The sequence below is a fragment of the Rhopalosiphum padi genome, chromosome 2 (genome assembly GCF_020882245.1).
Source record: "Rhopalosiphum padi isolate XX-2018 chromosome 2, ASM2088224v1, whole genome shotgun sequence".
NCBI classification, from domain to species: domain Eukaryota; kingdom Metazoa; phylum Arthropoda; class Insecta; order Hemiptera; family Aphididae; genus Rhopalosiphum; species Rhopalosiphum padi.
This window is the reverse complement of record NC_083598.1, coordinates 28,210,911-28,227,635: the sequence shown is the minus strand read 5'-3', so window position 1 is coordinate 28,227,635 and position 16,725 is coordinate 28,210,911. Positions and strand designations below refer to the sequence as shown.

The 16,725-nt window shown below is 24.4% G+C and overlaps 1 protein-coding gene across 2 annotated transcripts in view; it reads right to left on the bottom strand.

Moving 5' to 3' along the window:
- Positions 1-538: 538 nt before the first annotated feature.
- LOC132919868 (adipokinetic hormone/corazonin-related peptide receptor variant I-like) overlaps positions 539-16,725 on the bottom strand; it is an 85,344-nt gene continuing 69,157 nt past the window's right edge. For both annotated transcript variants that reach the window (XM_060981764.1, XM_060981765.1), the window contains exon 8: positions 539-936. In XM_060981764.1, the coding sequence (XP_060837747.1) occupies positions 718-936 (219 nt within the window). In that variant the 3' untranslated portion in view covers positions 539-717. The remainder of the gene's footprint in view (positions 937-16,725) is intronic.

The following is a 16,725-nucleotide window of genomic DNA, read 5'->3' as shown; positions in this document are numbered from 1 at the left end:
ACTATATTTAACAATAAAATATATTACAATTTACATTCATCGCGTATACAATTGTTTTTATATGTATAATGATCATTGATCATAAAAAATAACACCAACATTATTTAAATTTTAACTATCTCATGGAGATTAATTATAAATTACTTGTTTAACATAATATAATTTTTATTTATTTTATATTCACAAAAAAAAGAAACGTTTTTGTAACTTTAATGGTTTCGTAACAAAATACTTAGTCAAACACAAAAATCAATATTTTGTCAAGAACATTTTACTTATTATTATAATAATAATTCAAAAAAGTATATATATATATATATATGTGACATTAAATTGTATAAACTATATTTTTACCAACTATATTATGATAAAATTGTATAATTATTTATACAATTAATAGGTATTGTGTTTATAGATATTCAAAATGAATAAATATTATTGTATACCTAACATGATTTAAAATATAGTAACCGTAAACAGTACCTATATTTACGACCAAGATGATATTCTCACAAATAGTTTATTTATTAATTTTTCTTGTTGCTTTTGAATGGAATAATATGGTATCTATGAACAATAGGTAATCAGTGAATTTTAATAAGTTCACAAATTGTACCAGATTATCATGTACAATGTACATTTTTATAAAATATACAAATTGATATTTTGAAAAGAATAATAATATTACAACTTGCTTGTTCTATCACTTTTTTGCCTTTAAATATTCTTGTCGTTAATGTCGCTATTATCATTACACAACGTCGTGGCAACTGTAACGTTCTCGTTGACCAGAATGTCACCATCCGTATTACCATTCTGAATAGATTTGAATAATGCTGATTTATTACCAATAGTAGATTTGCGATTTGTTTTTGATCGCACAGTCAATTTGTGCCATGTGACCACTCTCACCGAAGCTACAGATTCTCCAACACCCTGTACAAACGTAAACAAGCATATAAATGTTAAATTTTTATTTTAATTTTAAAACTATTGTAATTTGTAAAGGTAATTCATGTTTTGAAATTATAACCACACGAGGATAATAATACGTAAATAATTAATTTTTTTCGGTTAGGAATGCATATATTATAGTACCACTTTTACTAAAGTAATGGATTTATAGCAAAGTGCATGAATTAGCTGTAAAATTAACTTAATTTGAGTTTAAAATCTTACCATACCTTAACAGCGAAATTAAATATTCTCCTAACATGCAGTCTATAACCATTTTGCGTATTAGTTATCTAAATATAAACATGATTAGAGGAAACAGGCTTTTTTTCTTAAGTGCTGTTTATCATATTATTTAAAATATTATCTTGAGAATATATTAAAAAAAAAAATCAAACACTAATATTAAGTTAGAACATATTTTTAAAATTTTTTTAAAACTATGGAATTTGTAACAACCTCTCTGCTTCGGGGTTTGTTGTTACATAATCTGAGTCAATTGTCCCAGATATATAAAATAGTACAGTGGTTCTTAACCATAGGGTCGCCACACAATTTTGGGTCGCCAATAATTTTAAATGGGTCGGCTAAAATTTAAACCACCATTGAACATTATTTATAAAAAGGTCGTATGAAAAATTTGGTAAATATCTTGGGTCACCATTACACAAAGGTTAAGTACCGCTGAAATAGTAAACATTAAAATTAAACTTCAATTTTTCAATGTTAAATTTGACAACAATTCTTTCCTAATTTGTGACAATAAATTCTAATCTACTATTTGATAATAAATTAGCTTTTTAAATTAAAATGTACGTTAATAATACTTAATGCGCTAGTTATTTGTCAAATTAATAATTATAAATTTAACTGTAATATATAAATAGAAAACATTAAAAATATTTACGGAAAAAAAAAATTACTCACAAACGTAATTTTCACTTTTTCGTCTTAAAATGTGTCACACGACTGCAATCAGCTCATAGCCGAGATAAAAATGAATATATTCATTGTGTATAGTCCATATAACGAACATAAATCTAAAATACCATAGAGTTTCAAAGTTATTAACTTTGTGACAACCAACCCATGTGACAACTAGCCCCGGTCTACCAATGTTTTGTGTTTTGCTATATACAGGCTATGGCTGGGATATCCGCATAATTATGACTATCGTATTATTTATTAGGTGTTTTAAATAATTTTATACATTTTATATTTATCTCTCCAAGTAAAACACATTTTATCTTTATATTTATCGTAGTGTTAATGCTATAGAAATGCTATTTTAGTTTACAACAGTTTCGTTGATTTAGTGTTGTGTGTGGTGTATTATACCGAGTTACTCTGATTGGTATAGTAGATAAACTTTTCAAAATAATTTTATAGTTTATTTTTAACTATAGGATATTTATGTACTTGCGAATATATGGACTGCTACCTTGTCCAATAAAATGCAAAGAATGCGGTAGGTATTGAAGTAAAACTGTATCAAATAAATTATAAATACAAATATATTAAAAAATAGGTTAACAAACTACATTTATATAATGGATAATTAAGCGACGTGATGTTTATAACTTATAAACTAATTCAATTCTATCAAAGCCTACAATTTGAGATTTAGCAATTTAAAATAATTATAATATACATATGTCTGTGTATCATAAGTATATACTATTTGGCACATGAAATACACAGCATTATTGTTTCACTTCAAAAATTATAATCTATACAATTATTATTTAACTTGTTGTATCCCACCTAATTTTCCAAACACTGAATAACTGTTATAGAAGTAATACATTCCAATAAAGTTTCCTATAACGGTAAAAAAACTTGAGTGATATTTTTCAACACATTTAATAATTCCGGACATAGATGTCAATATGTTTGAAATTCACAGTAGGTATATTATGGTTTATAATATTTATTTTATTTTATGGATTTGTAGTAACGATATCACGTTAAATGTGTCATTTAATTAAATAACAATTATGTATATTGAATAAACACACATGGAACATAAATATTTAATTTATTAATAACGTGCCAAACCATCATGTATGACAATAATATTGTTATGTGTCAAAATATTTATTTATAATATGTATTTACTAGTTGAAGAACTATGTATTACAAATAAAATCAGATATACCTAACAAATAATTATTATAACCAGTCTTACAAACTTCAAAAAAAAAAATAATACCTAATTAATAATATATAAAATATATAACATTTTAAGTATGCAATATAAAAAAATATATATATTATTTAAAATTAATTACTTTTTTATGAAAACTAAAATCATAATAATTATTAATTTATATAAATTATGTGGATTAAACCATATTCTAGTACCTAAAATTGATACTGCTCATTAAATTAAAGTTAAAATTGTATTCAATATACATATTAACAGCATTTATTGATTTTATATTATTATAGTTTTTTTTGTTAGTGGAATACTGGAATATGATACGTACATTTATACGGCGGATGGCTACACAAAACACTTAATCACTTTTCGTCAGTAATTTCCAATTGGTATAATATAGAATTTTACATTTCTTTTTTTCAAAAGTATAATAATATTTAAAGATAAAAAGCATTTCACTTACTGGATATTATTAATACTATTTTTATTTACCATAGTTTTGAATATCTGAATATTATTATTTTATATTTATTTTTAGCCTATTTTAGCTCTTCGCCAGTTTTAAAGCATAATATATTATATATTGCAGTTATAAAAATGTTTTCTTAATAAAAAAAAAAATAATAACAAAAATAAAAGTAGGTATATTTGATTATTACTTATTTTTTATTATATCAGTTATGTTTAAATTGTATTTTATTTTTGATCTGCAATAAATTAACTAAAAGTAAAAATTAGTTTCAAATTTGGTAATATATCAAAGAACTAACAAAAATAAATAATAACAAGTAATTAAAAAAAGACATTTATTGGTTTGGTCATTAGTCATTTCGTATTAAAAAATATATTTATATATAATATCATTTGAATATGATTTGGAATATTTAGACACAGCCAAGTAATAAAACTACTAATGCATATTTTAGTCCTGATTTAGGACTTCTGTACTTAACGCACATGTTAAAATTTAAACGCTTTATGAATAACAATGCTATTTAAAATCTTAAGAATTTGAACATTCATCTTTAAAAAGATCCAAAATGGTTAAATTGGGTATTAAAAAACCCGTACTTAGGAATAAACGGCTAAATTAAATTTCCATTAGCAATACAATTCATATAATTATATATATAAAAAAAAAAAATACACGCTTATATTATATTATTTACAATTATTTTATAAATAATTTACGAATAAAATAGTTACCATACTCTAATACGCGTTATGTTAAAAACACAAAGTCACATTAGTTATTTATTTTTTAGTCATTAAGTTCAGTCAATATAGAAACAAAAAAGTTAAAAGTTATTTTTCTTTTTTTTAACTAAAAATGTAAACTGTTCAAGTTACAACAAGATAAACAGAACAAGAGAACTTAGCTTAATTAAAGATCAGTTATACCAAGCTATATATTGTATGTCAATATACAATAAGCAAAATCGATAAAAGTATGTACCTATATGCCATAGAAACTTGGTGAAATTGATATTTTCATGAAATGGAAATGACTTTTTCACACTCCATAGAATAGTTTCACCAATTTAACATCGTGTAATTCATTCACAATGAGATAATTAATTTTTAGATAAAACATTTACCGTACACATCGTAATTTATTTTACATATTATTACATATTTACTATTATTTATTTATTTGTTTTGATACTATACAAACTAATGTACACATATATCGTATATTTAAGTTGAATTAATCATTTAAATATATCTTAATCTGGGTGATTCACTAAGCATGACTTTATTTCTTTCCATTAGTAATACATTTATTTGAATTCTGATACTTACAATATTAAATATTATACTCAAAAGCTATGTTTTCTAATTCTTAATTTTTTTTTTAACTTCTTATTGAGTATCTTGTGACAATACGAACTTTTGTTTAGCAAATGAGAACACTCTTTTTACTTTTAACACTAATTATTTAGTAAATAATTTATTTGAAAATGTTGACGTTTCAGAATTAAAATTTGATCGAGTATATTCTCAGTTATTAAAATTGTTATACTAAGGATAGGTCGTCCTTAAAAATAGTTTTACAAAAATGCAAAATAGGTTAATTATATAGGATCTAGTATTTATTATAATTGGACCTTTTTTGTAAATTATAAATGTTGATTGATTATTATTAATTAATAAAAAATAATCTGAAGAATTTAAAAGTATAATATTTAAAAATTCCAAAATGTTGAATAACTATATTATTGAAAAAATAAATGGAATAATCATACTTAATGAATCACTATGTATAAAAATAATTAACACCTATTCAATATTTTAGTATTCGTAAATATTTAAGTCTTAAAAAATAATATTTAAATAAATATTACGAAGATAATATATACGTATACCTAGATGTTTTAATTTATATTTGTTTATAGTATTTTAAACAGAAAAATGAGCTGTGACAACGGTCGTTATATTTCGTGTTACACCTTTAAAACAAGCACATCGTTTGGATTAACATGAACTTTTACACAAGCAAATTAGGAACATCTAATTTACTGTTATAATTTGAGCAGTTTTACGCTAAGTTAATTATTTTTGTTTGTTGACTTGTTCAGTTGAAATAAAAGTTGTAGTGGCAACGTGGCGTGCTGCATATTTACAAAATTTAACAGTAAATGAAAATTTACACAATTTAAATACACAAATTATGTATACGTAAACTTGAATACGTTTTATCAAAAACAATAAAATCTACAATCTACACATTTCAAATGCTCAGAGTGCTCAGACACCCTCCAGGTGTTTATAATATGTTAATAATGTTGAATTGTTTAGCAATTGATTACTATTCGATATAAACTGCTGTTCAAGTTTAATCAGTAGGTTGGAAATACTCAAGTTGTTCATGTTCGGTGGTTCACTTACTTTGTAAAACAAAACGACTACGTGTACGCGATACAAAGGTCCAAAGGTGACTTGAAATGTAACAGCAGTTCGAGACGAATAGAGTTGGGTGCGATATTTTATAAAATATAACAAACATATTAATATATTGTATTATTTGTGACATTAGTTCGATAGCGTTTCTCGCCCCGCCGGCCAAGTTATCCGCCTATCGACAATAACACCGTACCTACCTGCGCTTACACAAATGCCCCACTCCGCTACTCTCCTAGCCACTGTGTCCCCGCAATAACCAACACAATAACATTTTATATTGAGAATTTCGGCCAGTTATTAAGTTAATCGAACTTTTAGGGTTCGCTCTATTTCTCTCTCTCACTCTCTCTCTCTCTCTCTGTCTCGCGTGCGCGCTATCTCTTTACTTTCTTTTCCTACGTCGCTTTAACTACACGAAGGAGGAGCGAAAAATTCCGTCACGGCAGTGCGCACGCGGGACGTCGCAAAGTGCACATTGCTGTTTGCATTTGTAACGTACCCTACGATATTGTTTTAAATTACCGCCACCGCCGCCGCGGCCAGTATTCCCCGTATTATAACAATTATATTGTGTAACCTCATTATTAATTACGTCGTTGCTGTCCGTCATGCCGGCACGATAAATATAAACGTATATTTGTGTATACGTTTGTTTTTTTCCTCACGACTACCATACACGCGTATGTGTGCGACGACACGGGTGCGAGATGGTCGTTCGGGCAAATCGCATTGTGCTGTTGAAGCGACACCATAATATGGCAGACATAGGTTTTCCGGCGTTATAAATGACGGTGACTACTCTGCGCGCCGACGAAATGTATATAAATACACATATAATTGTATCTTCTCGATATCCGTTTGTGATTGATGTTTTATCGCGAGGTGACCTTTTGTTTGTTAATGTCGGTGAAGGTTTTATGCCGTCGGGCATTTCATTATCATAAAGCAATTTCTTAATTTCGTCCGAACACATCGACTTAATCTTGAGCCGTGAATCGGAAATATGTTTTTTTTATTATTTACCTTACGGACGATGCCTGCTCGTGAACCGAAAACGATATCCGGTTAATAAGCACAAAAATTTCATATACGTCCCGGACTCCCGATCTCTGCGAAATGGCGACTCTTCAATATATTTTTATTCATCAAATGATACATATTATATACTCTGCCGTCAAAACGTGTGACATGTTACCACGTAATTATAGCTAATTGTCGTGCTTAAATTAAATAAATTCAATCGAAACGTAAAAAAATTTAAGTTCAAATGTTACTTTAAAAAAACGCAATTCTGATGAGTTATAAACGTAACTTAACTTTTTAACTCATTAATGTCCACCATTAAAAACAAGGAAAGTGATTAATTATATTTTAAGCAGGACCGTTCCTGGTGGGCCTAAGGCTTCATATTTTTTCTCAAAATCGGGCTTTCAAATGACTGTAAAGAAATATTTTGGGCTGTCTCTTTCAAAAATGACAAAGTTTTCCGCATAATTTTAAACAACTTTTTAAATCTCCTAAACCACATTAATTTCTATTTTTAATTCTAATAGCGCTATTTCTTCATTCTATTTCATTATAATACATAGTTTCTACTTGATTTTACTTTCTGAAGATACGTTATAAAACACCACAAAATTTGTTGATTAACACTTATCTCTACGTTAATTCTTCTATAGACCACTCCGGTATTCCAGCATGATTATTGGTTTAGTTATTTTTTTTATTTAAGGCTCAATGATACACGTTCCCAGTATTTAGTGAAATTAGAGGTAATCGACGCTTTCTTTGATTTTTAATTGTCTTACTTAATTGTTTTTAAAACCAATCTAGTAATTATTCTCTGATAAGTTTTTGAACAACGATTCATAGCCATATACAGGTCTCAACGCTTCAGTAAGTATATTACAAAACCAGGTATAGAAAATAGCTGAATAAATTTAAACGATCTTCTTAAATACTAAACTTTTGAACTGTATACAATTTTTTAACAATTTTCTTCCAAATATTAAAATAAAATTCTCATCTGATTCACTATCGTCCAGTAAAAAATATACCTCTGCAGTATTACCTGAAGCTAAACGTGTGTACACTTTGAAATAAAGTCTGGTATTTCTAAAGTGGTATTTCCTTTGGAATTTCATTTCGTTTTTGTCGTATTACTTTTTTCAATGATAAACTTGACAGTGTTGCATCCTAAAATTCAATAAGACCTTGTCAATCACCAAAACATGGTAAGCGAAGCCCGAGAAAGGCGTGACTGGAAGGTCTCGGACTGATCCGTTCCTTTTTAATACACTTACGTGCATATAAATAACAATATAATATTATATAATTAATAATTTATTTAATATTATAGTAGTATTACTTTAGCCGCTTCTAATAATTTAGTAATTAATTCACTGAATACAGTTAAATCAGTTAATGTTGATTCCATGGTTCCGCTCTATTTTTCAAACATTTAATGGCAACCGCTGTTTGTTCCAGCCTTCGAATCATGAGTGGTTTTATTAATGTGTTTCAGTACTTCTAAACTGTAAATCCTTGAATAAAACTGACCACTAAATTTTTCTAAGTGTGCGGGACTTGGCTTATCAAATATATATATCATAAATACAACTATTTTCAATAAACAGGTATTGATCAAGATCTTATTTTACGTTGTAAATATTTAGTATGTTGAAATAGAAACATTTTACTTATTTCATAGGTTGCTTATAATATTATAAAATATTATAAATTACTTTTTTGTAATGTATTATAATAAATAACTATGTAAAAGTAAATCAAACCATGGTGCTTTCGATTAACAAGAATAATAATTATCGTAGAAGTTTATTAGTATGGAAGTGATTTTTATTGATTTTAATAGCATCGGATTATATTCCTATCCAGATAAAATGATATTGTTACGTCTTTTATATTTTCGTAATATAAATGTAAAAGAATTACGTAATTAAAACGTTTTTATACTCGAATAGCCGCGTCAAAATGTCCTCGTTCCCAGACGGTCACTCTTCCATTAATTCTAGATTGTCAGACATGCTATATCGTACTTGCTGTTGTGTCTTTATGTTGGCGCAATTCAAAGTTTTTAATATTTTTTCTAATTTCACCAAATGATAAACAATTCTTCTTCTAGTTCTTCTTCTAGTATTCTTCAGTTAATTCTGAATCATTTAATCGGAAAAGTAAAAGGTAAATATTTTAAAGATACTAAAAATAGATATTTATGCTGTTAGGATCCATAATAATTTTTGCATTGAGCCTTGAAATTATTTTTGCCCTGGTTTTGCTGTACTATAAAAGTACGCCATATGTGTGATGTTGATTTATATATACAGTACAATTTGACGGTGATAAACTCTAATAGTTTGGCTTATTGATCGGATATCTTGGATATATCTAATCCAATAATATTACCGACTTTAATGTGTATTCGGTTCCTGATTATCTCGTCTTCATCCGCAAAAAAACTTTAAATACATATATTAATGCCAGGTTGCATATAAATTGATTAATTTAATAATTCACTAAAATGTAATGAACCAATCATAAATCGTCAAGTCATATTTGACCATTAGTAGACTATTAATTTATAAAATGTTTAATAATTATTTTTGTGACATAGAATTTATTTCTTAATAATATTAAAATATACCGATAAAAAACTGTATCATACGCTTTGAGACACAAGACAAAGATTCAATAACCTAGTAAGTCATATCTATATAATTAATATAGTTACTTATATTTTACTTACTTATTATTGAAGGTTATACGAGAAACTATTAATTTTACAATGACAAGTTTTTTTTTTTTATAAATAATAATATTTAAGGAAGTTTAATATAATCCTAAGAAAACACCTTAATATCTGTTACCTTTTAACAACACATTATTCCTCAAAGTTGAAAAAATTCAAAAAACTATTAATTGTCTATTAATTGTTGATACTTGAAATCATCACTGATTATTAAACATGATTTTAATAATATATAGATTATATAGATATATTTTCATAAATCTAAATTAATAATTCATTATACCTATCCAACAGTGCTGGAACAACATGTTTGGAGACCCGTGTGTAAGAGTATAATAAGGAGTATTTAACCAACTACCACCATGTCAATATCATTATTTTATTAATTAACTTCTTAACTATAAATATATGATATACGATTTTTTTTATTAAAAAGTTAAAAAGTGACTTTATTTTTTTATTTGGAAATTAAGTAATTAAAAAGTTTCAAAGTTATCTTAAACTTTAAGAATCTTTAATTCACAAAATGAAAACACCTTAAGTCCGTCTATCATAAATTATGAAAATAGATTTATATCACATATTTTATATTTTAATAATTTGTAACTAAAATATTTTGTGTTTAGTATCCCGTGAGAACTTACCCACCTATTGCCTGTAATAAGGGAAGTATTAAAGGACAAACACTATTTTTTTACAATCTTTCTAGCTACTAAAAACTATTAAAAATCATGAATTTAATATAAAGATAAAGATAATAATTTTTTTATTTTAAAACTGTTTGGCCTAATATTAATAATTAAAAATTAAATGTATTTATACTTCTGTTTTGTTTTTTTTCAATTATCATATTATCATGATAATAAGAACAATTTTATATTTAATACATCAATATATAGTATTAATGTGAGTGTAACATTAACCATAATATTGAAAATAATCGCAGTTTAAAATTAAAAATGTATAGCTAGGTAATCTCGCTAACACAAGTTTATCATTTGAATACTTTTGCTTCTTAAAAAAAAAAACCAGCTATCAACTAATTTCAATAACTATTATTATGGATATTGGATAATAATATTCCATTCTCAAATTAATAAAGACACAGTAAATTGACACTAGGTAGATACTTAAATGAATACTTAAAATGAACTATAAAAGTATAAAATTTAAAAAAAAGATGGGTCCATTAAAACTTGAAAACCAGTGAGCGGTGAACACCTTGCACACATGATAGTAAGTTGTGACACTGCAGTATCCAACTAAATACTTTTTAAATGTGAATTGTAAAATTACAATCAGAATTCTTTTGTTTATCAATTTGATTGTAATAATTGTAATAATTAAAATTAAACCTTATAATACAAGTTTACATTATATTTAATGAATAATGATTTATTTATTTTGTTTTACTGTTATTATGGTATTATAATTATTCGTATTAAATGTTGTCAACGGTTAATGATATTTGTTAAATTACTGGTTTGTTTATTTTCCTAAAAATTATCATCGAAATTAAAATATGATAAGTAAAATATAATTCAATAGCAGTAGTAATCAGTAGATTCAGTAAATTAGTTAACTTTATTATGTTGTTTGTGACATACACATGGAAATCGTTTCCATAATCTCAAACTTAAACCAGGGTAATTGTATCTTATACAAGATTAATCAAAAAGTCCATTGTTACACTTTGAAATTAACAATGATTGAATCAATTTATTGTTCTACAATATTCTACAATAACTCGTTGTTGTATAGTTAATATTTAGTTATTGTTAGTACATCAAATTGAATGTCATGATGCAAAAGCTTATAAAAAATTGTCAAGTAATATTAAATTACCTACTGTAGTTCTACAAATTATTGTTTTACTTTATAATGTATTTTTAATATATTTTATTATATATAATTGAAGTCATCCCTATATTTTAATAACTTTACCATATTATATTAAATAATATGTAGGGCATTTAGCTTGATAATTGTTTTTGCATAAACAAATATTAATTCTAATTACTGCCCGTATAGTATTTTAATTCCTTCATTGTAATTGGATTTAAATTGTATTCTTCTTTACAATCTCTCTAGTTAGAATTTTTTTATCAGTTTAATACTATAATTTCCGTGTATAATCTGTTAGTATACTTGGGTTCCATGCATTCGTTAATAAGTTAAAATTAATTAAAAGTTGTATTTTATAAACTTTAAGATTATTTGGTTTACTTTTTTTCTCTGCATAAAAATTTAACCATGTAGGACACGTATACGCAATTGTATAGAGTAATATAGAATTAATGTATTATTTCTTTTATAGGGAAATTGAAATCGACATTCACCTAACTTTTTCACAAGTACCTGTACCTTGAAATAAAAATACATTCAATAGTTTAACTATAGTTAATATAAAGTAAAATAAAATAAAATGAATGAAATATAAAGATGATCAAATCAACCATCAAGTATAAAATAAATGTGTATAATAAGATTCAAAAATTATTAAGAATATAAGATGTAAATTTTCTTTTCAATTTTTCAATGTATAGCACAATAGACTTTTAATCAAATAATTTTCAAGCAAAAATATTAAATTATAAATTAATTCAATTCAATTTTTAGACGGTTACCTGATTTTATTCAATATTTAAATAATTAATTAAACAAATTAAAATATAAATCATATATTATTAAATAATATGATTTTTACTTTAAATTTATATGAGATAAAACAATTTATAATATATTTTATTAATATCTAAAAATATATTTCTTTTGATCCTAACAAATTTCCCTATTCACGTGTACCTATCATTTTTTATCTTTTATACTTAATTAAATTATATTAATTAAATATTTACAGATACAGTGTATGTTTATTTTATGAATTGCATAATATGATATAAGTACTTAGTACATAATATAATAAGTAATTTATAATAAATAATATTTATTTAACAATTATCTATGTTAATTAATTTTATTCAATAATAAATAAACAAAACATAGTTAAAAATTATTAAAGAATTATTTAATTTATAGAGAAAAAGTTAGACCCCTGTGCAATCATTAAACAGAAAAATTGATTTTCGACTTTTTTTATAATAAAAATTATAAGAAAAGTAATGACTCATTATTAATTTATCATAAGAATATTTGGAAATCATGATATTTATTTGATATTTTTTTTAGCAATAATTTTTTATAATAAACATATAATTTTTTTTTTTAGATTTTAAGCGGAGCGCCATAAATGTATTGATTTTACAATGGTATAGGTATGTTTTTTTTTCAGGTTGATTTGTGGAGCGTATTAGATTTATTAGGTAACTTTGATAGGTCTCAAAAGTGCATATTTTCAGGACTTTTCAAAATAATGAAGAAAAATAAAAATTATGGGAGAAATGGGAATTTTGAAAAATTAGATTTATATAAAATCGATTTTTTTTTTTATCGTAAATTTCTGCAAAAGTTCATATTATTAGCATTTAAAAGGCATGATATAGTTTTTAACATACTTAGGCTCTTTTTAGGTTATTTATCTATGTTTTTTTTCCGATTTATATACGATAAATTTTTGTTTGCAAATAACAATTATTATAAAATACATAAAATGTTAACTTTATCACTTAAGGTTTTGAACACAAGATTTTTTATAAATTTATTTATTGGTAACTAAAAAAAAAATTGCATGTAAAATTATAATCATTTTTTATGTATAAATAAGTATAAAAACTATTTTTCTTCAGCCGATTTTTATTATTTTGTTATTATCTAAAAATATTTACTGTAGGAACTGTACATTGTTCCACTTTTACTTAATGTAAGATTTATCATAGATACTTAATACAATTTATTATTTAGATTATTTAAAATATTTTAAATGCATTTGAAATTTTTAATTTTTTAATTTTAAGTAATGATAATATTTTATTACTAATAGATATTAATTAAATATACATAAAAATTATTTTTTTGTAAGCGATTGAAGTTTTAACTTGAATGAAATTAGTTATTTAAACAAAAAATGGCTTTTTTAGTTATTTTATTATAATTCAAAAATATTATTTAAGGTTATTTGAAAATGTAATTGTATATACGTTAAAGTTTTAAGTCCTCGCGAATAATGTTTTTGAATTATAACAAAATATCTTATATCGTTATTCTTCGTTTAAACGTGTAATTTCGTCCGATTTTTAATTTCAACTTTTATGCTCGAGAAAAACTATTGCGGATTTAAGGATCAACTTTTATTTTTATTATCTCGACTAATAACATCTTACGAGGAACCTTATATTAAATTTTCAAAAATTCAACATTATTTATACTGTACAAATAATCAAATCAATAAATCAATTATATATTTTATCTTTAAAGACGTATAGCTTAATGTGTTCATTAATCTATGAATGTTAGTGTCCTACGACATAATAATAATATCATAATTATTACCACAGTTTCGTTGAAGTTTTTTTCCTAAAAATTGGTTAAGTTTTCTGAAAACAGTATTTTTCTAAATTACATGAGAAAATTTGATTAAACAATTTGTGTTTAAAAAATAAAAATAAATAAATAGTGATATAATAATAATTTAGTTATATTTCTGTGATACGGTCGGCATTTAAATCGCAAACACAAAGTTCCGGTACTCGTAGTATATTATGTTCGTCTTCATACTCGTTGTTCAATTACGTATCTATAATAGTAACTGCGGCTAGTGTACCTATAGACTGAAGATATATTTATAGGTGACAACCGTTGCGTATAATTAACAAAAGCGCGTTGTGCGGTAAAGCAAAAACCACCCAACAGTTGAGTGCACAAGCGGTCTACCAAATATCTGCGATCTGCGCCAAAAATAACACGACAGGCTTCAAAGAACTTCCACATGATTGCATTTATTTTTAATAAAATATGAACAAAATACTACTTTAAAAAATACATGTGTTTTGCATTGAAACAAAAAACCCTATATCCACATAGTCAAATCCTTCTCGATATTAAAGTATATTAACTCGTATTGAAATCTTGTTATATTTTGAATGTAAATATAAAAAAAAATTATTCTCGTATTAATCTTATTATTCGCAAATAGTAAAATCAAATTTTTTTTTAGTTTAATCTAGATTTAAACTCAATAGTTGTCCTCTTAATTCATTCTCAAATAAATACACCCACATTTGAGTTGTTTGTTTGTGTCAACTTTACAATTTATTTAAATTTAAAAATTTTAGGTAGAGGTTATAAAAAATAAAAATCTTCTATTAGAATTATTAGAATTCTAATCAAAACATCAAACATGAATGATATTATAATATTTAAACCTATAAGATTGTGGTTTTTAAAGGAAAACAAAATGATGTAAAATATAAAACACTAAATTAAAATGTATTCAAGAAAATAAACTTTGTAATAAAATTATTTATTCTTACATTTAAGAAGAAATAGATTTATTACATTAAGAATTAAAAAAAATCATTATTTCATATCAAAACACTTTTTATAAAAAACATAAGAGTTATGAAACATCAAAATATTATACTCGATTGGATCTTAATCAAAAGATATGGTGAAATATTTTTTGTCTATGTGGTATAGTATTTTTATTAATTAATATTTTGTTAAAATGTGGTTCATAATTATATAAAATTTAAATATATAAACGTTTTGAAATTTAACGTAAATATACGTACATGCATACTGAATATTAGATTTCAAAAGATGATACATGGAACTAACCAAATAATTAAAACTCTGTATAATATCCAGCTTTTACAAAAGTCCTAACTACTTAAACGAGATAAATTTGCACCATCAGATTTACTTATAAATTGTGTTTTAATTTTGTAAAAATAATAAAAATTAAATTAGAATTAGTATTTATTATTATTCCAAATTATCTTAAAAAAAAAAATTGTAAATTTTATTAAATATAAATTATAAATTACAATCATAAATTTAGGTTATTAATTTATTTAATATTTAAATTGTTTGGGAATAAGCAAATTTTTCTAAAAAGAGTTTGAACTTGACAATAAATTGATTTTAAACGTAAACGCGTATGTATCTACTATTTAATAAATACACGTTTGGACGTTTGTTAAACCATTTATCTTTGTTTGTTTATTGAAGATAATAAATAATATTGTAAATATATTACGAAAGTTTAAAATAAAAAACCGTAAATAAAAATAAAAGGTATCTTTATTCAAGTAAAAGTGTATAATAAAATACCATAGTAAAAATAAGAACCTTACTAATATTATTTATTAATAACTAAATAAATCGAAAGTATATCGAAATCCTCATAGAATATTTTCTGTGCAATTTAATATACTGTTTTTTTTTTATACATAAAAAGTTATTATAATTTGAAATTCATAATTCAGAGAAAATAAGTATTTAAAAAACTGAATCTCATTAAAAGCATCCATTACGTTGCTCGACGCATATATACGTTCTGAATAATATGGTATTAGTGTATTGAAAACTATATGCTTGGGTTAATTAATAAATTCTATACTGTAATATCATATTCAAATGTTCAATGTTTTACAAATAATCAGAATATAATATTATTTTATTTAAAAACATATATATGTATTTATTTACACGTAAACAGAAAACTTCCTGTTGAATCAATTACTCAAAGACAATTTAAAATGAACAATTATATTTATATCGTGTCATGTGTTTCAATTATCTTTAATTATTTTTAATGGATAAATATACTATGGTTTATATTTTTTACACATAATTTTGAACAAATATTCAGTTAGTCAAATTACACAACCATATAACTATGATTAATATTAGTTAAAAATATATATAAATATATAATACATAGTTTTTACTTGCCTACCTATATATAAATGAATTTCTGATATATTGAGAAACGTTATGGTTATATATAGTTACGGTTACCTATAGTTTATACTGTTAT